Genomic DNA, 24709 nt, shown 5'->3' on the forward strand with positions numbered 1-24709 from the left:
CTTAGAGTCTGGTATCCCTACATTATCTGTTCTCCATTAGGAGTGGGGAATTGAAAGATTGGCTGTAAACTCTGACCACATTGGTGAGATTTGTAAACTCTGAGCTTTACTTTAATTCATTTGAATGGTTGGCAAACTACCAATGCCGTTATCTTTACGTCTTTCCTCTTAGATGGGTCATGGAGTGAATTGGCTCTTGTGGGGCTAGAAACTTACACAATTAGGGACCTTTTTTTTGTTTTGTTTTTGTTTTTGAGACAGAGTCTCACTCTGTTGCCTAGACTAGAGTGTAGTGGTGCGATGTTGGCTCACCTCTGCCTCCTGGGTTCAAGCGATTCTTGTGCCTCAAGCCTCCCGAGCAGCTGGGACCAAAGACATGCGTCACCTTGCCCAGCTAACTTTTGTATTTTTTGTATAGATGAGGTTTTGCCATGTTGCCTAGGCTGGTCTCGAACTCCTGAGCTCAAGTGATCTGCCTGCCTTGGCCTCCCAAAATGCTGGGATTACAGGTGTGAGCCACTGTACCTGGCCAGGAAGCTAAACTATTTCTAGAAAGATGGACTGTGAATCAATTAAAGCTCTTTTCTTTATAAATTACCCAGTCTCAGGTAGTTCTTTATAGCAGTGTGAAAATGGACGAATACATGGGGAATCATCTTGTAAATAAGTGACAACTGGGAAAAGTTAAAATGAGAAAAGAAAGGAGACTGACACACAGCCCTCAAGAACACCAATATTTAGGGGGAAGGACAGTAGAAGGGGGAACTACAAAGAAGAATAAGAAGGAGCTGCCTGAGAAGTACACAGGAAAAAATAGTGGGTGGTTAATCAGAAGCCAAGAAATAACTTCTAGCTCTAAGGAAGAGTCAACATAAAAATGCTTTAAGATATGGGATGCAGACTGAAAATGCTCATTGAGTTTTTCCCTTGTAGACTACAAACACTCCATGGAAAGGCGCGATATCTGCTGTGTTGGTTTTTTTTTTTTTTTTGTGAGACAGAGTCTCGCTCTGTCACCCAGGCTGGAGTGCAGTGGCTGGATCTTGGCTCACTGCAAGCTCCGCCTCCCGGGTTTACGCCATTCTCCTGCCTCAGCCTCCCGAGTAGGTGGGACTACAGGTGCCCGCCACCTCGCCTGGCTAGTTTTTTTGTATTTTTTAGTAGAGACGGGGTTTCACCGTGTTAGCCAGGATGGTCTTGATCTCCTGACCTCATGATCCGCCCATCTCGGCCTCCCAAAGTGCTGGGATTACAGGTTTGAACCACCGCGCCCGGCCTTTTTTTTTTTTTTTTTTTTTTAAATACCTTTTTTACTTTAGATTTTTGTGGCTACACAGTAGGTATATATTGTCTTGTTCAGTCTCGTATCCTCATCACATGGAATATAATAGATCCTCAATAAAAATAAACTAAAGTAATGTGAATAGAATAACACATATAAAAGAGAAAAATAGGTTACACTATGTTAGCTAAAGAGCTTCAACCTCACTCTAATTTCTTTCATTGTGAGTTTTCCTAAGCTATTTTCTCCTAAAAATGTTAACTTCCCTTTCCCCATCCCCAAAAGATGGGTTGTTTTGCCAATAGTACCTTAAGATTTTCTCAGAGAAGTTGGTCTATATATATTAGATAAAAATTATCTAGACAAAACTCCATAACCGTATTTCACTCCTGTAATCCAGTTATGTATGCTATTGTTGTGCCAAACTCCTGCTAACCTCAGTAGAGAAGGTACCAGGATCAAGAGGCCAAGAAGAGACTGGAGAGCCAGTAAATGAGACATGGGTTTGTATTAGGAGCTTACAGTCCAGTAGTGACAGAGGGGGAAGAGTCCATGGCAGCGGGTTGGACAGAAGAACCAGCTATGTATAGAAGTGGTCCAGTGGCAGTGGAGTGAACAACACATCTCCCTTTCTACTGTCCCCTGGCAGTGGGCTGGACAACACAACTGCATGGTCCAAGGGCAGGAAAACCACAACTGCCTGTAAACATCATGCAATGTATACAGCATTTTCACTGAACAGCCTCCCACTAGTGACCTCTACCTGGCAACCTGCACTTAACCCAAAACTCAGGACCCTAATACCCTGTATGGGCCATGTTCCAAGGGATGGGCCAGTGGGTGGGTGGGGGTTTAAGATGTTTATCATAGAAACGAACAAATCTCTGGGTTGGCCACTCCCAGATTCCCTAGCTCAGAGCACACATTCAGGTGCATCTACCATACAGGGTCATTCTCAGGGTATACTTACATTATTGCTATCAGATGCGTTTATGTTGCAGGTCTCTAATGATTTACACCTCCCTGGTTCCTTGCCTGGGGTAGTCCCAGTACAGGGAGAGAAGTCCTTACGAGCTGATCTGATGCCATGTTAGGGAGGCCTGATTTTGAATTGATTTCAGCTTTTAGAGAAATCAGATAATTTCCCCCGATCTTTTTTTTTTTTTTTTTTTTTTTTTTTGAGATGCAGTTTTGCTCTTGTAGCCCAGGCTGGAGTGAAATGGCGAGATCTCGGCTCACCACAACCTCCACCTCCCAGGTTCCAGCGATTCTCCTGCCTCAGCCTCCCAAGTAGCTGGGATTATAGGCATGTGCCACCACGCCCAGCTAATTTTTTGTATTTTTAGTAGAGATGGAGTTTCTCCATGTTGGTCAGTCTGGTCTCGAACTCCTGACCTCAAGTGATCTGCCTGCGTCAGCCTCCCAAAGTGCTGGGATTACAGGCATGAGCCACCGTGCCCGGCTCCCCGATCTTATCTTTGTATTCTTTTTTATTGTATTGTATTTATTTTTGTCTGCCACATTTCATATTAAGACAGAATAACAGTGCTGCACATTAGGATCACCTGGAGAGCTTTCAAACTTTTCAATGCCCAGGCCTCACCCATACCAGTTAAATCAGAAGGTCTGGAATAGTAAGCAGGCATCAGTGGTTGGTAAAGATTCTCAAGTGATGCCAATGTGCAGCAAAGTTTGGAAACTATTGGCACAACAGGTTTTAATCTCAGTTCTGACACTGGCCTTGCAATCTCGGATATGTAATTTAACTTCTCTGTAGAATTAAATAACATAAAAGTACCTATCTGAGTGAGTTGTAGGGATGAAATGATTCAAAATAAAGTGACTGGATCTGTGCCTAGAACAAAATAAGGGATATGTAATTGTGAGGCAGGGTTAAGATAATCTACTCCCTACGTAAGTAGAGAAATGTCATAATTCATTGAGTTAAATAGCCAGCCACACCTCATCCTTTAGCGTGGGCTGGATTAACTACTGCTTCCCAGATGGTTTGACAGTAAGCTCCATGGACAACTCCTTCCGTGGTGAACGAATAGTCTCTGCCCTCCTAAAATTTGTATTTTATTGGGGAGATAATCAACAAATACATACATAATTTCAGGCAGTGTTCAAAGAAGTCATGCCAAAGAAATAACCTTTACTCTGAATTCACTGTGGTCTCTGGCTAAGAATATGCCCTGGCAGAAGGGAAGCCCTTTCTATTCTCTGAAAAGAAGTGTGTTTACCAAAGCATTAAATGATAAATACATTTTTTTTAAAGGTAAAGTCACAGGTCTTAAACAAATGCAAAACGAACACGTGTAAAAAATTTATTTACTCATTAACCAGGGGACCAGTAAGCCGTTAGAACCAGCTCTAAGCAGAATTCAAAGCACCCAACTATATTGTTGCATCAGGACTGGGGAATGAATTTACAAATCGATGCAAAATGGCTTTTCCCAAGGAGGGGTAAGATACAACATCAAGTCCAGTGGAGGGGGTCTTACAGAGTTCTGCAAAGCACCTCAAAGAAAGGCGGACAGCCCCCCTAGTAACAGAATGCTCGGTTCGGTGTGCCAAACTATGGCTGTTTTTTCATTGAAGACATTCAGTAATTTTTTGTCCATTTCAACGTGTTTCATAATTTTTCCCTACAAAAAAATCACTCATCTCTAAAAATCCGGCAGCTAAGCAGTTCTTCCACATTATTTTGTTTTCATGTATCCTTAATCTTTTTGCCTTTGGCAGGGTTGGATGGTCTTTCTTCGCCCCCACCAAGGAGGCTTCGGAGGGAAGGGAGGGTGTTAATCCAGTCCCTCCACTCCTCCAAGCAGCCTCCCATTTCCGCCACAGGACCGAGGACCTCTCCAGGCTGGGCTTGGCCCGGTCCCTTCTTCGCAGGCCCCGCCCCCAGCCCGCGCAATAATCGAGCTGCGCGCAAAGGTCACGTTATCAGCCTGTGACGCTTCCCAAGCAGTACGTGGCACACATTGCTCAGAAAAGCCCCTTGTGCCCGCTTTTTGCCATCCGCGCTGTCTCGTGTCTCCCTTTTCCCATTAAATGCCTCTTTTCTTGCGGGTCTCATCTCGGGGATAGTGAACTACGAGGCTATACCTATCCGCATCTATCCTAGGCCCAAGAGCCAGCCCTTGCCCTCACGTAACAGGCGGAGACTCGCTGAGGCGAGTTGCACTTCTAATTGGGCGTGAGGTCTTGTCAATCTCTAAGTTTTTCCAATCAGAAGTCCGGCCCATCCAGCCTTCCGCTCCCCATTGGCCTGTGTGGAGGAAGAGGGGTGGGTAAGCCGAAGTCGCTGCGCTCAGTGCGCAGGCGCGAAAAAACTGGCAGGGGCCTGAGCCGGGGGCTGGCCTGAAGACGCGTCGTTGGGTTTTGGAGGCCGTGAAAGAGCCGTTTGAGTTTGCCTGCGGGTGGAGAACGTTTGTCAGGGGCCCGGCCAAGAAAGAGGCCCGCCTGTTACGATGGTGTCCATGACTTTTAAACGGAGCCGCAGTGACCGGTTCTACAGCACCCGGTGCTGCGGCTGTTGCCATGTCCGCACTGGGACAATCATCCTGGGGACCTGGTACATGGTACGGCGGGCGGGCGTGGCGCGCATGTCTGGGGGGCCTGGGGAGCGGGGCCTGGTGCGGAGGGGGTGGGACTGGAAACGGGGTGTTGGGTGGGGCGGGGACTTGGAGGGACGCAGCTTTTTAGGGCGCGCCAACTCAGCATGAAATCCAGGGACTTTGGGAAATTAACCTTGTGCAGGAATCGGAGTGGGGGGCGGGGGGCGGTGGTAAGCATGGGGAGATTGTTCTTTGGCAAGAATCTGAGGAGAAAAGCGGGCTTGAGAGAGTAGAGGCGTTGCAGGCGAAGGGACGAGGATGCTAGGATTTGGTGGGAATTCCTCTGTTTTGGCTCTTGTTGTATTTCTGCGATCTGAAAGGCAGCCCCTCCTTTGCTACTATCCAGTGCTCCCTGGAATTTTTTCCCCTAATGAAATAATTAGGAGCGGACCTTGATAAATGCAGCCTAGTTTCGACATTGGTCTTCCCGTTGGGAAAGCGAAAGATCCAGCGGTAACCCCGTTGTCCGTGTTTTTTGGACTTTGTTTTGTTTTGTTTCAGCGCCTCTCTTGCGTCTCCAGAATCGCTTGGGGGCGATAGCTTATGCCTGAGTGGACGCCTGACCAGCTTTTGTCCTGGTGCAGCCTCCTCCCTGCGCAGTAGATGCTTTTCGTAGCCGATCCGCTGTTTTTACAGACCTTTATTGAGAGCCCTCTCCATCTTGGCCACCTATTCTGATATTTCCTGGGTTCCAAGATACGTGTGATTTTGCCCTAACCAAGTTGACACTGTTGTTGCCTGGTGATTCACTAGTAATACGTTTGTGATTTTTCTTTTTTAATTCACCATTTATAGTATCCATGCACGTTAAACCTAACCTCTCCGTGACTTCCAAATATGGGATTCAGTTTAGGTAGTTTTAGGTTATTATGACTTGTCCGAGACTGTGACAAACTTCCTACATGGTCGACTTGGCCACTTTCTTTAATGACTTTGTGAATGTGGTTGTGTGGGTGACGTTGGTGATACTGTGCAGTTTTTGATACTTAACTGTAAAAGAGGAGAAGAGTTATCCCAGACACAATCTGTTTTCTCTGTACTTGCTGCTTCTCCCCACTCATTGTCTTGAAATCATTAGTAAGCATTTGGAAAAACGCCAGATGAGAATCATCTTAAATGAGGCAGATACTGTTTCATGGCCCACCTCCGGAGGACCACCTGACTCCACTTGACTCCTACCTGCCCTGTTGTTTTTTACCGTCTTGTTTCTGATGTACGTTTAAAAAACAACACGAATGTGTAGGTTTGCTTGTGCTGAGTTTATGTTCATGTTTCCTATACTTTTATATTCAGAAATACCGCTTTATTGATAGAACTATATCACATTTTCTCTCAGAGACTCTTTCGTTCTGTATTTTAACTGATTTGGAATACTAAACGATACTAAACAACTTTAACTGAATATAGTTAATGACCATCAGCTGCATTATGTTTCCAACTTCCTTTTATATCGTCTCCATTTTGCTGAGGGGCTGGGTCTAATTTCTTTTGTTTGTCCTTAGCTCTGCCTTCTATTTCCCTAAATGAATAATTCATACCTTGAGGATCCTCAAGCCTCTTACTCAATTCCGTCTTCCTCGCCCCCAGAAGATGACTTTCTTTCCTATTTAACTAAGAGAATCCATCGGCCTGGCTCTCTCGCCTGCAGTCTTAGTCTTCCTGTTTCTTGTCAGATCCTTCCCTCCACTCACAGAAAAAAGGATTCCTAACTCCTCAAGAAGAGAATACCACCATTTCTATTTCAACCATCCGAATGTAATTGGCTGTATTTCTTTTCAGTTTTTTCTCAGGCAGATGTTTTGATGCTGTGGGTTCAGCTGGAAAATGAATAGAATAGCAGGATAAAGTGGGAACTACAAACAGGAAACTCAAAATGCAGAGAGAAAAACTTCAGTAGGGGCGTTTATTCTTTCAAAGTAGGGAGTGAGGAGTTTACATCTGTTCTCTACTGTAAGCCCTTGTTATGAGAAGGGTTCACATATCTCTGAAGACCATGCTTTAGTTTCACAATTTTAAAAAGATGCCATAGCTGTTCTTTGCATAGACTTCTCAGATTAGTGTAAAACATTTTATTGTAAACTACTTAAATCATTTAACCTGTCTTAAATTGGTTAAGAGATTTACTGACACCTGCAGTGTAAAAGGCTTTGGTGGACATATAAAAGGAATAAATGACAGGGGCCAGTGTCATTTGCCTTTTGTTTTCCTATTACCTGCCAAGCGCTAGACTCTCAAATGTTTCTTGTCTAACACAGCATCTGCCCTTAAGATGTTTATGGTATCACAAAAAACTTGAAGCACAGATATGAAAAACGTATGGTACAGTGATGAGGAAAAGGGCAACATGATCAGTAATATCAGATTCTAATCAGAATAAGTACTGGACAAAGGCCATTAGTTTTGTTTATTATAGTTTTGTTGATGACTTTCAAAAGTGTAGCTTCAATACCATAGCAATGTAGAGTCTCTGCCAACTTGGGGAGACATGTAACACTTATGATACAAGACCACTTCGGCCAAAATGTAGTATAATACTTCGAAGCAAAGAGGGCCTGTCCAAGTAGTGCATTTTGTTCTCAGAAGCTACTTTACTAAGAGAAACAATATGGGGATGACTGAGTATTAAATGTCACTTCTCTCCCTACCTACCTTGTCGAGGTACTCTCTTCCTTGATTCCTGGTGAGGCAATAATTCGCAGTCTGCATGGGAGAATATTCATGTTTCTTTTTACATTACCTGGGCTGGACTTCTGAGATGCTGATTCCCCCTGTGTCATTTGGAACTTGGGGGTGCCCCTCTCCCTCGCTCTGAGTGACTGTATCTGATAACAGTCTCATTGCTTTCTAGCCACGGCTTCTACTGGTCTAGTGTTAAAGTATTGTAACACTATATACTAAAGTATTCATTGTATGGAAAATAGGGCTGTGGGACACAGAGAAAGCCAGAACGAGGGAGGTACCAGCCCTGAAGTGTTAGCCTTTGGCATTTTAGATAGAAAAGAAGTGTACCTGGTGAAGTAACAGGAAATTTCAGAATAAGCTCATGTTTAAATTCTGGCATTCCTGAAATTGTTTTCTCTATCATTTATTGAAGAATTTGAAGCCAGTTGATTTTAAACAAGTTTCTTATGAGGTATACGCTCAAATGTTTATTGAATAATTGAAAATGGACTTGAAAGTGTGCTGTAGTAGATACACTTTGTGGTTAATGGTGTGTACTACAAGACTACATTTTGAGCATTTGTAATAATTTTATCTCTTAGACTTAATATATGGCTAATTTTTCATGAATGTCTCAACCATAAGCAGTTTGAAGTTCTGTGTTTGGGAGAGAAGTAAAAACAGATTTCCTTAAGTTCTATTCCTTTCCAGCCCTCACCTCTGACCTCAAGTAAGCATAGCTTGTTTATATTTCAGTTAGTTTCCTTCTTTAAAAAAAGGAAGTTTTGTGCCTCCACCTTTGCGTATGCTATTCCTTCTCCCTGAAATGTTGCTGTCCTCCCAAGTCACTTTCTAAAAATTTTGTTAAGGAAATTTTCATACATGCAAAAGTAGTGAAATAGTACGAAAACCTCCCATTTATTCATCACCCAACTTCAACCATTAACCACATTTTGCCAAGTCCAGATAATTTAATGGTTAGCTCACATGTTTTCATGGTAAAGCTTTTTTTTTTTTTTTTTTTTTTGAGATGGAGTCTTGCTCTGTTGCCAAGCTAGAGTGCAGTGGTGCAATCTCGGCTCACTGCAACCTCCGCCTCCCGGGTTCAAGCGATTCCCCTGCCCCAGCCTCCCAAATAGCTGGGACTACAGGCACCCACCACCATGCCTGACTAATTTTTAGTATTTTAGTATAGACGGAGTTTCGCCATATTGTCCAGGATGGCCTCGATCTCCTGACCTCGTGATCCACCTGCTTCGGCCTCCCAAAGTGCTGGGATTACAGGCGTGAGCTACCGTGCCCAGCCAAGCTTTCTTTACTTCCTAGCCAGAGGGATCTGTTTTTCCCACGGTGCACCTGCAAAAGTTTCTAGATACTTCTTGTATGTACTTATTAAATAGTACTCAGTACACATTGGTAGGATTGTCCTTTTCTCTTATTTTTCTCTCTACAGCAAGATGTTCTCCTGGAGGGAAGAGGGTGATGTCTTACTTTATAAGGGCAGTGGCTCACGCCTGTAATGCCAGCATTTTGGGAGGCCGAGGCAGGTGAATTGCCCAGGAGTTCGAGACCAGCGTGAGCAACATGATGAAACCCCCTCTCTACCAAACAAAACAAAAATATATATAATATATATATTATATATAATACAAAATATATATGTGTGTGTATGTGTATATATGTATGTGTGTATGTGTATGTATAGATACACACATAGTAGTCCCAGCTACTGGGGAGGCTGAAGTGGGAGGATCACTTGAGCCGGAGAGGCAGAGTTTGCAGTGATCCTAGATCAAACTAACTGCTCTCCATCCTGGGTGACAGAATGAGACCCTGTCTCAAAATAAAATGTGTGTGGTGGCTAACTTATTAATTAAAACATTTGAGGTGTTCATTACACATTTGTTGAATGAACTGTCTCCTCCAAAAAATATTATGAATACTCAGTTGTATCTGCATGTAACAGTAAACAGCAAAAAACTTTTTTTTTTTTTTAAATTATACTTTTAAGTTCTAGGGTACATGTGCACAACGTGCAGGTTTGTTACATAGGTATACATGTACCATGTTGGTTTGCTGCACCCATCAGCTCGTCATTTACATTAGTTATTTCTGCTAATGCTATCCCTCCCCCTCCCTCCCACCCTGTACAGGCACCCGTGTGGGTGTGTGATGTTCCCCACCCTGTATCCAAGTGTTCTCATTTTTCAGTTCCCACCTATGAGTGAGAACATGCGGTGTTTGGTTTTCTGTCCTTGTGATAGTTTGCTGAGAATGATGGTTTCCAGCTTCATCCATGTCCCTGCGAAGGACATGAACTTATCCTTTTTTATGGCTAAAAAAGGTTTTAAAGATAGTCACTTTTGATCTTTATCAGATAACAGACTTTGCTTAGTTCTGTAGATTGACCCTCCTGTGGGTGCTTTCTCTGCATGGGAAGCCCTTATCTGGATGCCTTCTTAAACCAGACGTACTGTTTTAATTATTATCTCAGTAGATACTGGCTCTGGGCAAATTACTGTGGGAAAACTGAAAAATGATTTTTTTTAAAGTCTCCAAGGAATCTTCTGGAATAGGTGTGGCAGTGAAAGAAGAAAACAAAGAATTCCTCTCTCTAGACCCTGTGCTTCCATGGATCTGATACAGTTATTTTGTTAACAAGTCAAATCTAACAGATTTCTTGTTTTACACACTTATGTAAGATGTACAGGAAGCTTTCAAAAAAATGCATACCACCTGGTTTGACTGGTTAAATTCACAGTACTGTTAACACATTAAGTGGTGAATCCACAGCCCATGCTGCTAAAATATTGCTGTATTCTATACCTCTCCATATTGCCAGGTTTAGAAGTTAATTTAATCTCTCTTTTTTTTTATTTTTTATTTTTTAATGGGGTTTTGCTATGTTGCCTGTGCTGGTGTGCAGTGGCACGGTTATAGCACACTGCAATCTTGAACTGGGCTCAAGCGATCCTCCCACCTCAGGCACCTGACCAGCTGGGACTGCAGGCACACACCACTGTCCCCAGCTTAATCATTCTTTTTAAATTACATTTTTATTAACTTTCTTTTCTGAATACAGTGAAAGGAAATGAATCAGGAATAAATTTTTGTAATAGTTAGTACATAGTTGGATATTTTCAGAGAAATTTTATATTGTAAGACTACAGTTAATTTTATGTATTTTTTAAAAAGCTAAACATGTAATTTAGAAATATCAACTTTAATCAGAGGTAAGTTACCAGGGCTTATATAGGAGCACAAGGTTCATTGGTGAATATCTTTAAGATCAAAGGATGCCAGGAGCAGTGGCTCATGCCTGTCATCCTAGCACTTTGGGAGGCCAGTGCATTAGGATCACTTGGGGCCAGGAGTTCGAGACCAGACTGGACAACATAGTGAGACTCCGTCTCTACAAAAAAAATTTTTTTTAAGTCACAAGGATGGGTTTTCCAGTGTAATACTTTAAGATTTAAGTTGGGGTTCTAATGAAATGACGTGATCTAATGGAATGTAACTAACTCAAAGAAGTTTGAAAAAGACTTTTTGAAGTAGCTCTGAAATTTATTTCACCATTTCTTGGTCCTTTTGATTAGCCCTGTGATTTTTTTTTTTTTAATATTCAGTCGTATGACCCACAGTGAAATGAAACTTGAAGTGTCTCTAGTACTAAAAGAAGATAATAGTGGATGAGTGTGTGACTTATCCATGGAAGAGAAGAAAAGAGAAGAGTTTTTTTGTTTTTTAAGAGACAGTCTTGCTATTGTTGCCCAGGCTGGTTTCCAGAGCTCAGGCGATCCTTCCCACCTCAGCCTCCCAAGTAGCTGGGACTATAGGTGTGAGATTTTTAGAAATCCTTCATGTGATAAAAATATTTAAGAAGGGAAAATAGAACTCCTAAATATTTTTTGACATGTCATTCCCTTCATTTAGTAATTGAGTTTGCATGCTTTTCTTGACAAAGGAATTTCTGTACTGCAGAGAGCTTTTTCACTGTGACTATACTGTGTTTAGCAAAGAAGAGTTTGCCTAATTGATTTCAAACTGATTTCCGTACACAGAACGTACAGCGTTTTAGTAGATATATCTGATTGTTCAGTAATTAATTCACCTAGTTGTATTAGCTCATACTCATATACCACACACACTGGCCAAAACCCATTGCAGCAAATGTGGGCAACAAAAAAAATCAGCCTTCAGGTGGGGAGAGCCAGCTTGCAAAAGTGATTGTTCCTGGTAAGTCCTCTCAAGAACTGAAAGATAACCTGCCTTGCCTCTGAACAATGCAAGGAAAGAGGCATGCTGCTGAACAGAGAGAGTAAAGTCTAAACATTGTATAGCTTTAGATAATGGTTTCTTTGGGAAACACCTTAAAACAGGAGTTACTGGGGAATGGTTATTAATAATCATGTAGTGCTGAGAAGGAGATGTCTTAAAAAACAGACTTGTATCCTGATTCTCCCATCTGTCAGCTCAGCAAGCTTAACACAAGTTATATAGCTTTACTGAATCTTAGTTTCCCCATCTACACATGGGCTTTAGTAATACTTACTTCATGGGTTGTTGTGAGGAATAAGTGAAGTAATATACGTAAATACACATGTCATAGAGTATATTCTCAATAAATATTGGTTGATTCCAAATTTGATATTGTGGCATTGTTTAGATCACCTACCCTAAAGATAAAACTTGATCTGCTTATCTAGCGGATGTTAGTGAAATGACTTCAGCTGATAAAAGGAAAATGCATTTCCTGTGTATTTATCATTCAAGGTGAAACAGGAGAGAAGTATATAATAGTTTGTTTAAAATACTCTTGATAGCTGGCCGACACAGTGGCTCACACTGTAATCCCAGCACTTTGGGAGGCCGAGGCTGGTGGATCACTTGAGGTCAGGAGTTTGAGACTAGCCTGGCCAACATGGTGAAACCCCACCTCTACTAAAAATACAAAAATTAGCCAGGCTTGATGGCGCGTGCCTGTAGTCCCAGCTACTCGGGAGGCTGAGGTGTGAGAATCGCTTGAACCCAAGAGATGGAAGCTGCAGTGAGCTGAGATTGCACCACTGCACTCCAGCCTGGGCGACAGAGTGAGGCTCAGTCTCAAAAAAAAAAAAAAAAAAAGTCCCAGCTACTTGGGAGGCTGAGGTAGGAGAATCACTTGAACCCAGGAGGTAGAGGCTGCAGTGAACCGAGATCACGCCACTGCGCTCCAGCCTGGGCGACAGCGAGACTCCATCTCAAAAACGAACTAAATAAAAATAAAATACTACTGATAGGAACTTAATAGCCCTTGAAAATTCCAGATGTTCACATTTTCACAAAGGGAAGGAGGGCAAATTCTGTGAACTTCACTATGTTAGGTAAGGAACCTAACTCCAATCCTACATGAGATTTCTATCTTGAGTCATTAACAGTACTCTTTCTGAGTACTTAAATGCAGTGAAGCCTCCTGGGATACTGCAGGGATTGGCCAACAACTATAGGCACAACTCATTTCCTTTTGAAATGGATTTACAGCCCTGGGAGACTAGGAAGATTCATCAGATATGATGGAATTTCAGCAGGATGTTCCTCTGAATAGCTAAACAATTTTATTCAGAAGTTGCTGGTTAATGGGAAGGGGCAGCCTCTTGCAGCTTTGTCCTCAGCCCTGTTGTCTTTTGTTAGTGACTTAGAGATACTGATTACATGCTGATCCTAAATTCAGGAAGTCGAGACAGGCAGTAAATCTAGTGTGTCAGAATCTACATCCAGAAAATCTTCATAGGCAAGAATGTAGTAAGATGAAACTCAATTACAGGTATATTAAGGCCTATGCTTGAGCCTCTGAATCCAACTGTACAGGTACAGGTGGTAGCTTAGCACAATCGTGTGAAAAAGAACTTGGTGTTTTAGGGAGTGATATTCATGTGATATTCAGAAAATTTATAAAGCCAGTGCAGGCTGGGTGTGGTGGCTCATGCCTGTAATCCTAGCATGTTGGGAGGCTAAAGCAGGAGGATCACTTGAGGCCAAGAGTTCAAGACTAGCCTAGGCAATATGGTGAGACCTTGTTTCTAGCAAAAACAAAAAACCTCAGTACAACTTCAGGTTGCATTAATTGAAATTTGTTAGCCAGCGTATGAGAACTGAGATCTCTTTGTGTTCTGACCAGGCTGACCTTACCTCATTTTAATATATGTCCATCAAACTGGAGCATATGTAAAGAGGAAGACAAAAGGGAAATAGGTAGCTAGGAAACATGCTAGTCAGAGGAATGGCTTAAAGATCTGAATGTCTGTTCTAGAAAACACAGTATTTGGAGGCTGTTTTCAGGTATTGGAGCACTTATTTAGAAGGGAGAGCACGTTATCTCAAAAAGTAGATTTAAGGCCGGGTGTGGTGGCTCATGCCTGTAATACCAGCACTTTGGGAGGCTGGGGCTGGGTGTATCACTTGAGGTCAGAAATTAGAGACCAGCCTGGCCAACGTAGTGAAACCCTGTCTCTACTAAAAATACAAAAATCACCTGGGTATGGTAGTGGGCACCTGTAATCCCAGCTACTGGGTGGCTGAGGTGGGAGGATCACATGAGCCTAGGAAGGGAAGGCTTCGGTGAGCTGAGATTGTACCACTGCACTCCAGCCTGGACAACAGAGTGAGACTCCATATCACCAAAAAAAAAAAAAAGAATTAAGACCAGTAGATGAGTTAAGTGACTTTCAGAATGTTGGTAAGTCTCTTAAGCATTTGAGTCTAGCTCAAGAAGAAATAGTGAGTTGTCTGTCACCAGATGAGAGATGCTGTGTAGGAGTTTTGGGCATCTGATGAATAAATATAACAGATGAATAGTAACTTCTTCAAACCCAGAAATTCTGAGATTGGTATATGAATAAATAGGTAGCTTTGAACATGAACCATTTGTAATGATTCTTTAGTTTTAATTTTTGTGTAATTTTATTCTAGTGTATTGGTTATACATCTTATCTCTGAAATGGTTAATATTATTTATACTTTATAAAATATTTATTTTTAAGTTAGTCTCATAGTGGTAATTGTGTATTGTTTTATCTCACAGCTAGTCTTCCACTGTTTCATATCTGTGTTACTTCAAGTAAGACAATCTTAAATATGAGAGATTGTGCTGAGATTGTGCTAAGTTTGTGTCATAATGGTAATTAATGTAACTGATAGAATGTTACCTTTTCCAGGTAGTAAACCTATTGATGGCAATTTTGCTGACTGTGGAAGTGACTCATCCAAACTCCATGCCAGCTGTCAACATTCAGTATGAAGTCATCGGTAATTACTATTCATCTGAGAGAATGGCTGGTATGTGTTTAATTGAAAAAAAAAAAAAAAACTCCCCTGCTAATTTTTATATACAGTCATGTGTTGTTTAATGATGGGGACACATTCTGAGAAATGTCACTGGGTGATATTGTTGTGTGAACGTCATAGGGTGTACTTACACAAACCTAGATAGCATAGCCTACTGTACACCTAGGCTATGTGGTAGAAGCTCCTAGGCTAAAACCTGTGCAGCAGGTTACTGTACTGAATACTGTAGGCACTTGTCATACAGTGGCAAATAAGTGTGTATCTAAAGATAGAAAAACATAGTAATACTGTAAATACACTATTACAGTGTTATGGAACCATCATCATACAGTCCATTGTGGACCAAAATGTTATTTGGCACATGTCTCTCTCTCCACACACACACTAGTTATTTAGAAGATTGATGAGATTATGCTTAAGTTACATTTCAGAAAGTTAAAATGGTTATATAATAAGGGTAACAAGTTAAATTATATTTAAGTCATTCTTGCTGACAAGAAAGTATTTTGATGGGTTTTTCAGAGATGCTCAGTGAGGATTACAATAGAGCATTTCTAGCCAGAAGCTGTAATGGACTATTAGGTTTTTGAGAAATGTGTAAAATGTACCTTGAAATCAAAATATGCAGGCTTCATAGGACTTTTTAAAAATGTAGCTACTAATAGAAAGGAGAAGAAAGCTCTATGATTAGAATATATGTGTCCCTCCAAAATTCATATGTTGGAGCTTAACTTCCGAGGTGATGATACTAAGAGGTAGGACCCTTGGGTGGTGATTAGGCCATGAGGGCTCTACCCTCATGAATGGGATAAATGCCCTTCTTTTTTTTGAGACAGAGTTTTGCTCTTGTTGCCCAGGCTGGAGTGCAGTGGTGCGATCTTGGCTCACTGCAACCTCTGCCTCCCGGGTTCAAGCGATTCTCCTGCCTCAGCCTCCCGAGTAGCTGGGATTACAGGCACGTGTCACCACATCCAGCTAATTTTTTGTATTTTTAGTAGTTTCTCCATGTTGGTCAGGTTGGTCTAGAACTCCCAGCCTCAGGTGATCCACCCGCCTCAGCCTCCCAGAGTGCTGGGATTACAGGTGTAAGCCACTGTGCCTGGCCAGTGCCCTTCATTTTAAAAATCACATATTACTTATTTGTTTAAAAAAATTTTTTAGAGAAAAGTTCTTACTTTGTTGCCCCAACTGGAGTGCAGTGATGCAGTAATAGCTCACTGTAACCCAGAATTCCTGAGCTCAAGTGGTCCTACCACCTCACTGCCTGAGTAGCTAAATTTTTGTGGAGATGGGTTCTCCCTGTCTTTTACCGGGCTGGTGTTGAACTCCCGGCTTCAAGTGACCCTCCCACCTCAGCCTCCCAAAGTGCTGAGATTATAGGCATGAGCCACTGTGCCCAGCCCATAGCAGACTCTTGAAAGCCGATTATTTGAATTACAAATTTTGCTTTCAAATTTGATAAGACCTGTTTAATTTCATATTTTTTTTTTTACCTGAATTCTTCTGAGTGAAAGTTTGCATGTCGTAGCAGGGAAGTCCTTTAAATTCTTAACATTTATCCTGTATCTTCTAAGAAAAAAGTAAAGAGGACTATTCCTAGTTTAGTGCCAAATACTGATGATTGCCCAGTGATAAGATTATATATAAATGCTGGGCATATGGCTCACGCCTGTAATCCCATCACTTTGGGAGGCCGAGGCAGGTGAATCACTTGAGGTCAGGAGTTTGAGACCAGCCTGGCTAACATGGTGAAACCCCATCTCTATTAAAAATATAAAAATTAGCTGGGTGTGTGGCGCAGGCCTGCAATCCCAGCTACTCTGGAGGCTGAGGCAAGAGAATAGCTTGAACCCCAGGGGTAGAGGTTGCAGTGAGCCGAGATTGTGCCACTGCACTCCAGCCTGGGTGACAGAGTGAGACTGTCTCAAAGGAAAAAAAAAAAAAAAAAGGTTATATATACATTTACCCAATAGGGAATATTCAGCAGTTGTTCTAGTCATTCATCATTATTAGTGCCCTCAGTTTTTTTTTTTTTTTTTTTAATTTTTAAAACATCTTTTGTACATATAGGGTCTTGCTATATTATATTGCCCAGGCTGGTCTTGAATTCCTGGCCTCAAGTGATTTTCCCACTTTAGCCTCCCAGAGTACTGAGATTACAGGTGTGGGTTGCCATGCCCATCCCCCCCAGTTTCTTAATCTCTGCCCAGACGGATCACCTGAGGTCAGGAGTTTATACCAGCCTGGCCAACATGGTGAAACCTCGTCTCTACTAGAAATGCAAAAGTTAGCTGAATGTGGTGGTGCTTGCCTGTAACTCCAGCTACTCGGGAGGCTGAGGCAAGAGAATTGCATGAACCTGAGAGGCAGAGGTTGCAGTGAGCCGAGATCGCACCACTGCACTCCAGCCTGGACGACAGAGTGAGACTCTGTCTCAAAAAAAACAAAACAAAACAAAACAAAAAAACTGTCCAGAGTCACAGAATGAACTACAGATTTGTGCTGAGAAACTCAGTAAGTCAGTCAGGCACAGTTTAGAATTGCTTGAGATTACTTAGCTGTTTTGTGAAAAAATTAGTGAGCATGGATTAATGGAGAGTTGGAACAAAGAAGAAAGTAGTGTGTGTAACATAGTTACCAGGGTGCAGGAAGCAATGAATTTTAGTGTTTGGGAGGTTGGGTGGGGAAGCGAGATTAATGGAGAACTTTGAATTTCAGGTAATATTTATCTAGGGCAAGAGGTAATGTAGGTAGCATTCTGAGTTTAATACATCTGTCTTTTAAGCAATTGCCAGCCATTCCTTCCAGCTAAACCCTACTCACCTCATAAGACCCATCTTGTGTCATTTCTTCGTATTTTTTCCTGATGCTTCAGGCGAAGCATATTGTTTCTGCCTCTGTTTTAGCACTTGACACATTGGATTATAATGATGTTTGCACATCTTCAGACTCCTGGGCCCATGAGGGCACAGGGACTTGTTTCTCTAGCAGAGAATGTGGTTCATGTGCCATCCTAAACCCATGTCAGTGAGTTGTTGTAGCGATTTAACAAATAAGTGCTTTGTGTGAGTGTCTCAAGGTTCATTACTTCATGCTGAGTCTTTGATTTTTTTTCTTTTACCCTCTTGGCCTTAGATCTTTTTATAGCCAGTTTTGAAAATATTTAAATTTAATATTTTAAAGCTAGCTTTAAGTGAAGTTTTGTTCTTTTTGTTGTGTAAGTAGCTTAATTAGATTTTTGTTTTTGTTTTCTTAGATAATGCCTGTGTTCTTTTTGCCGTCTCTGTTCTTATGTTTATAATCAGTTCAATGCTGGTTTATGGAGCAATTTCTGTAAGTATACTGTATTTTCAGCTTTCAGAGTTTGATCTTAGGGGAGCTTAGTAATTTCCTATATGTGATACAATGTTGTGGTTGTTATTTTTTTCTCCAGTATCAAGTGGGTTGGCTGATTCCATTCTTCTGTTACCGGCTTTTTGACTTTGTCCTCAGTTGCCTGGTTGCTATTAGTTCTCTCACCTATTTGCCAAGAATCAAAGAATATCTGGATCAATTAGTAAGTGTGTATGCTCATTAAACTTATTTTTTTCATTTTGAGTAAAATGTTTACATTTAAATTCTGAATCAGCCTTTTGATATTATTTTTAACTACTCCACTTGATTTTAAAAGTGTCTTAAAATAGTTATTTCTGCTCTCTTAGCTACTGTGACAAAACTAGCAAGATGAAAATGGAGTAATTTCTTACCATACATTTGGATAATTCAGTATTAAGAATTCCTAGAAATGGATATTGTGGAACTAGTAGTTCAGCTTTTGTTTTTGAATGTCCAAAGGTACAATAATTTGACTCTGTATGGCACTCTTGAAGTGACTAGCTTTTTGTCTTTACAGACATCTGTAGCAAGTATTCCAGTGCCTATTATGTTTTTAGCCCTTTGCTAGGCACTGTTGGTGAATGGTGTGGATATAAAGATAACTGCCTCATCTTTAGTGAGCAAACCGTAATATCTGGGGAGTCCAGATACATGAAGATGTTACCTGTGATAACAAACGTGAGCTGTCACAGCAGCAGCAAATAAGGAACTTTGATTAATGTCACATGGAGGGGGCAGAGAAAACTCTGGACTGAGTGGACAAGGAGGGCTTCATGGAGGTGGTCAGAAGGAGATACGGGATCCAGGTAGATGAAAATTGGCAGGGTCATCCTCAGTTCATTTCCAAAGTGCTTTCAGAACTTTTCTTCCCACTATCAGATTTCCTGCCTAGCCCATTTTCCACACCACCAAATTCATCATTCATTTATTCAGAAAACATTAGCTGGTTCCTCTTACGTGCAAGGTGCTCTGCTAGGTCATAGTGATGCATCAGTGGAGTTTATTTCCTGGTAAAGGAATTAGGAAGTTGACAGTTACTGATATACCATTGTAGGTTACTATGGGAGTGGATATCACATGGGTACTAAACCTGGGTTGGGAAGTGAGATTTGAATTGTACTCAGGAGTTTGAATGGGAATTAAGATAGAGAAAGTATAGAAGACAATGTTCCAGATAAAAGAGACATTGAGGCAAGAAGCAGCATAGTGAGGGCACTAGAAGCTGGCCATGGTGGCTGGCACACAGAGGAAGGGTGGGAAGGCTGGAGAGAGTGGCCGGGGGCAGGGCCTGTTGGCCTGGTCAGCCACAGTCAGCGGCTTCTGTGTGGCTCTCTGCTCATGTTATCTCTGGTGGAGAAATTTCAAGTGGTGCTTCCCTGCCTTCTGAATAAAACCCTTAGCATAGCATTCTCTCATGAGCTGCCACCTTCTGTGTTTTTCTTTTTGTTTGTAGATGAAGATCAAAAAAACAGCTTTTTCCCCCAAGGAGACAACCTGGCTATGGTTTGGGGAGTGGTGGGTTCTTTTTAATTTTTTTTCTATTTTTTTCAGTCCTCTGGGATTTCTGTTTATGTTGCTTTTTAAATGTAATTATTTAGGCCTTCGTGTTGACATTTCCATTAAAAACAAGCATAACTTTAAAAAATTAAATTAGCTTTATAGAAAAGAACATAAAAATTTATTATTCCTTTTACAGACCCTGGTGTTTTCTCTCCTCTGTTTTGTTCACTTAGTGCCTCAGACTGGAAGGTATTTCCTCTGTTGGCTAGCTTTTAAATCTGAAATAATTCTTTTATAATGCCTTTCTCCCTGAACTTAGCTCATTGCCTTGTACACAGTCAGGGCTGAATAAGTATTTAAGTGAATATAGCTGGTGCTTTTCAGTAGAACAAGAGTAAAACTTATGTCTTGCCTGGCATTGTAACCAGTGGATGTATTTTTTGCCCCTGTCTGATGAGAGTTGAGACAAATGATTGACATTTAGAAAAATAATTTTCCCCTTATAGCGTTAAAATGATGTAGTTTATCTGTAGAACTTACGTAGACCTGAGCATCTCCTGAGTTAATGATGCAAGTGACACAGGGACAGATCTCCAGTGCCATATAGGTGATAGTGTTTTTCCAAAGGTCAGAAAGATGGAAAATAGTGAAAAGTAAACAGAAAATGATCTAAATTTAGACTTTTCGGAGTATTGTGGGTTATCAAACAAATGTACTGTAAGTGATTGTTAGCATGCATTAATGGTGTAAGGCTTAAGAGCACTTTGGATTAAATTCTGCTTATACATTTTTGTTAAAATATCACTTTTGACTTTGGTGCCTTTGTATTCTTCAGATGCTCTTCAGGTTATCAGCAAGTGCTAATGCAATGGCTGACTTGTAAATGTGTGTGTGTTTTTTTAATAGCCTGATTTTCCCTACAAAGATGACCTCCTGGCCTTGGACTCCAGCTGCCTCCTGTTCATTGTTCTGGTGTTCTTTGCCTTATTCATCATTTTTAAGGTACGTTGCTGACTCAATCTTTAGGGGTGACTGAGACTGACACCGTGAATCTAAACCTTTTTGTCACCTATCACCTTTCAAGTCACAGGAGATGGAGGATTTGTGGGGACAGTGTTTATTCTGGCACACTAGCAGATAGCTTCTAGGGAATGTTTTCTGTCTTGTTTCCAAGGAGTGGTTGTAACTGTCAGGATCCTTCTCTAAGTGAAAGGACCTACTGTTTATGTTTTTGAAAGGGGTTCACGATTTGTATTGAAAATCTTCTAAAATTCCCAAGGTTCAGAAACCCAGAATTTCTTCTGCAGCACAGTGGGTTGGCTGACCTGCACTGAAACTCCATCTCTGGTTTCTCTCTGAAATGTTGGCGATGAAACTTGTGACATTTAAATGAGAGCAAGTAGGGAAAGGGCCTGGCCTATGCTGGGTCCACACAGAGGTCAGTTCCCTTATACACTGAGGACGTGTGGGGAAAGCATTCTAAGTCACCGGCATTTTGGAGCAGGTAGTTTGTTGAGTTTCTAGCAGATGTCAACTTTGTTTTTATTCTTCCAGGCTTATCTAATCAACTGTGTTTGGAACTGCTATAAATACATCAACAACCGAAATGTGCCAGAGATTGCTGTGTATCCTGCCTTTGAAGCACCTCCTCAGGTTAGCTACTGTTGGATAGAGTAAAAGGTCACCAGTCACTATTGACTGTTCCAAGAGAAGAACCTGGAGCTTGACTTTCTCTTTCATGCTGTAACCTGTGGTTTGGGCATGAACCCTGGGTACTTTTATGAACAGCTTAAAATCCACAGGATTCAACATTTTCCACTTGGAATCCTGAGTACATGGGTCGCTTGTCTCATCCAGTTTGGCTGTTAGGTTTATTCATTAGAGGTCCTCATGAGTGTTGTGTTTGTGGGGGAGACAAGGCAGGAAACAACTGTGTTAGGCCCATGTAGCCTGGGGCTTCTAAGGATGGGGAGTCCCGTTGACTGAAACTTCTGTTGTTTTCAAAAAATATCCATATGATCCAAAGGGGGAGTTGACCTGTCTGGGGAGATGAATACAGTGGTTTCATGGGTCTTTTGGGGAAGCCTACCTTTCACAGCCCTCTAATTGCTGCTGTACTACCTTCCCAGGTTTTCAGCATATAAAATATATGTGGCCCATCTAGGGCCAGGCTGTCACACTTGGAGTCACTTAGATTGGAATGCCACTCCTCCACTGCCTAGTTGTGCCTGTTACCCTCAAAGACATGATATGAGTTCATGATCTTCTGACTACAAGCTGATTGTGATGAAAGTCAGGATCCAGGAGCTAGCATCTTATTGGAGGTTTCCTATTGCATGGTTTAACCCAACTCCTCAACACCTAAACTGTAATTGGCACTGGCACTTTATCAGTCACACTAGAACGAAGGCAGAGCAGTGACACCCACTGCCTGCCTGTCTAGGAATCCTTGTCCGGAAGCAGAATTCTCTCTCCTCACCTCCCTCTCCCCACCTCCCTCTCCCCAACCTCCCCTTCGCTCGTAATCTTGGTAAAATTCCAGCTTATTCACGCATCTACTCGGGAACATTTTAGCTAACAGTTTTTTCAGCTCTTTATGGTTTTGTGTAACCCTAATTAGGGCATAAAGTCTGCAAGCTGAATTATCTTAGAAAGAATTTTAAAGGAGAATTAAATCTGATACCATTTTTTTTCCTCTCTTTAGTACGTTTTGCCAACCTATGAAATGGCCGTGAAAATGCCTGAAAAAGAGCCACCACCTCCTTACTTACCTGCCTGAAGAAATTCTGCCTTTGACAATAAATCCTATACCAGCTTTTTGTCTTGTTTATTTTACAGAATGCTGCAATTCAGGGCTCTTCAAACTTGTTTGATATAAAATATGTTGTCTTTTGTTTAAGCATTTATTTTCAAACACTAAGGAGCTTTTTCGACATGTATTAAACGTCTTTTTGTTTTTTTGTTAAGTCTTTTACATTTTAATAGTTTTGGAAGACAATCTAGGTTAAGCAAGAGCAAAGTGCCATTGTTTGCCTTTAATTGGGGGTGGGAAGGGAAAGAGGGGGTACTTGCCACATAGTTTCCTTTTTAACTGCACTTTCTTTATATAATAGTTTGCATTTTGTTATTTGCTACCCTGGGTATTTTCAGGAAGACTGACTTAAATATTCAGGGTGAATAAGTAGTTGGGTATAAGATCTGAATTTTTCATCTGCCGAAACAAGAAAATATTTGACATTTTGACTTGACTGTGGAAGATGATGGTTGCATGTTTCTAATTTGTATGTTTCCATCTTTGTGATAAGATGATTTAATAAATCTCTTTAAATACTTAGGGTTGTCATTTTTTTAATGTTAACTTTTTTTTAGATAAACCCTTGACATTTTCCATTACAGTGTATTCAGAGTGCCAGGGTTTTTTGTTAACTTTGAGAATACAGTTGGCCGTTCGTATTCATGGGTTCTATATCCATGAAGTCAATTGACTGGATTGAAAATATTTGGGGGAAAAAATGGATAGTTGGGTCTGTACTGAACCTGTACAGACTTTTTATTCTTGTCATTGTTCTCTAATTACATGGTATTAAATATTATAAGTAATTTAGAGATCATTTTAGAAATACGGGAGGATACGCATGAGTCATATGCAAATACTATACCATTTTATTATAAGGGACTTGAGCAACTGTGGAATTGGCTATCTGGGGGGAGAACCTGGAACCAATCCCCCATAGATACCAAGGGACAACTGTACAATGATACACATTTAATTAGAAATCATTTTCTTAATCCGTTAAACTATTTAAATTTGTGGTGAAGATATTTCTTGAATCACAGGACAGAAATTAATATGGGTGGTTTGAAAAATGATAGCTGTAACAGTCTTTTTTTTTAATGTCTTATTTTTTTTTCTTTCCAACTTTCTAGGTTCAGAGAGTACATGTGCAGGTTTGTAACATGGGTAAATTGTGTATTGCAGGGGTTTTGTCAATGTTTTGTCATCCAGGTTGTGAGCACAGTACCTGATAGCTAGTTTTTTGATTCTCACCCTCTACTCTTAGGCCCTGGTATCTTTTGCTGCTGCCTTTGTGTCCATGGTGTACTTAATGTTTAACTCCCACTTATAAGTGAGTTTTTGGATTTCTGTACCTGTATATTGCCTAGGATAATAGTCTCCAGCTCCATCCATGCTCCTGCAAAGGACATGATCTTGTTCTTTTTTATGACTGTAGTATTCCATAGTATATATGTACCAGATTTTCATTATCCAGTCCACTGTTGATGGGTATTTAGGTTGATTCCATGCCTTTGCTATTGTGAATAGTGCTGTGATGAACATATGTATGCATGTGTCTTTATGGGAGTATGATTTATATTCCTTTAGGTATATACCTGGTAATAGGATTGCTGGGTTGAATGGTAAAATGTTTTAAGTTTGAGAAATCCCTATGCTGCTTTACACAGTGGTGGGACTAATTTACATTCCCACCAACAGTGTATAAGTGTTCTCTTTTCTCTGCAACCTTGCCAGCATCTGTTTCTTTTTACTTTTTAATCATAGCCATTCTGCCTGGGGTGAGATGCATTTCTCTGTTTATTAGCATTTCTCTAATGATGAGTGATGTTGAACGTTTTTTCATTTACTTATTGACTGTGTATATGTCTTTTGAGAAGTGTCTGTTCATATCCTTTACCAATGTTGGTTTTTTTGTTTTGTTTTTTGTTTTTTTTTTGAGATGGTCTTTCTCTCTGTCACCTAGGCTTGAGTGCAGTGGCACAATCTTGGCTCTCTGCGGCCTCCACCTCCCAGGTTCAAGCGATTCTCCTGCCTTAGCCTCCCTAGTAGCTGGAACTACAGGTGTGCACCACCACGCCCGGCTAATTTTCATATTTTTAGTAGAGATGGGGTTTCACCATGTTAGCCAGGCTGGTCCTGAACTCCTGA

At 41.1% G+C, this 24709-nt stretch overlaps 1 protein-coding gene across 1 annotated transcript; it reads left to right on the forward strand.

Annotated features, from left to right (window-relative positions):
* The first annotated feature begins 4625 nt into the window (after positions 1–4625).
* On the forward strand, positions 4626–23096 carry LAPTM4A (lysosomal protein transmembrane 4 alpha). Its single transcript, XM_045369731.2, has 7 exons — positions 4626–4869; positions 14760–14880; positions 18146–18222; positions 18323–18445; positions 20671–20766; positions 21319–21417; positions 22469–23096. Exons 1-7 carry the CDS (start codon positions 4759–4761, stop codon positions 22541–22543), a joined length of 702 nt encoding a protein of 233 aa, XP_045225666.1. The 5' UTR covers positions 4626–4758; the 3' UTR covers positions 22544–23096.
* The last annotated feature ends 1613 nt before the right edge of the window (positions 23097–24709 follow it).

This window comes from Macaca fascicularis, chromosome 13 (genome assembly GCF_037993035.2).
Source record: "Macaca fascicularis isolate 582-1 chromosome 13, T2T-MFA8v1.1".
Classification (NCBI taxonomy): Eukaryota; Metazoa; Chordata; class Mammalia; order Primates; family Cercopithecidae; genus Macaca; species Macaca fascicularis.

Coding starts and splice junctions, on each gene's coding strand:
- LAPTM4A (XM_045369731.2), top strand. CDS start 4,759: ATGGTGTCCATGACTTTTAAACGGAGCCGCAGTGACCGGTTCTACAGC. Junction 14,881..18,145: donor TTCATCTGAGAGAATGGCTG/GTATGTGTTTAA, acceptor TTGTTTTCTTAG/ATAATGCCTGTGTTCTTTTT. Junction 18,223..18,322: donor TGGTTTATGGAGCAATTTCT/GTAAGTATACTG, acceptor TTTTTTCTCCAG/TATCAAGTGGGTTGGCTGAT.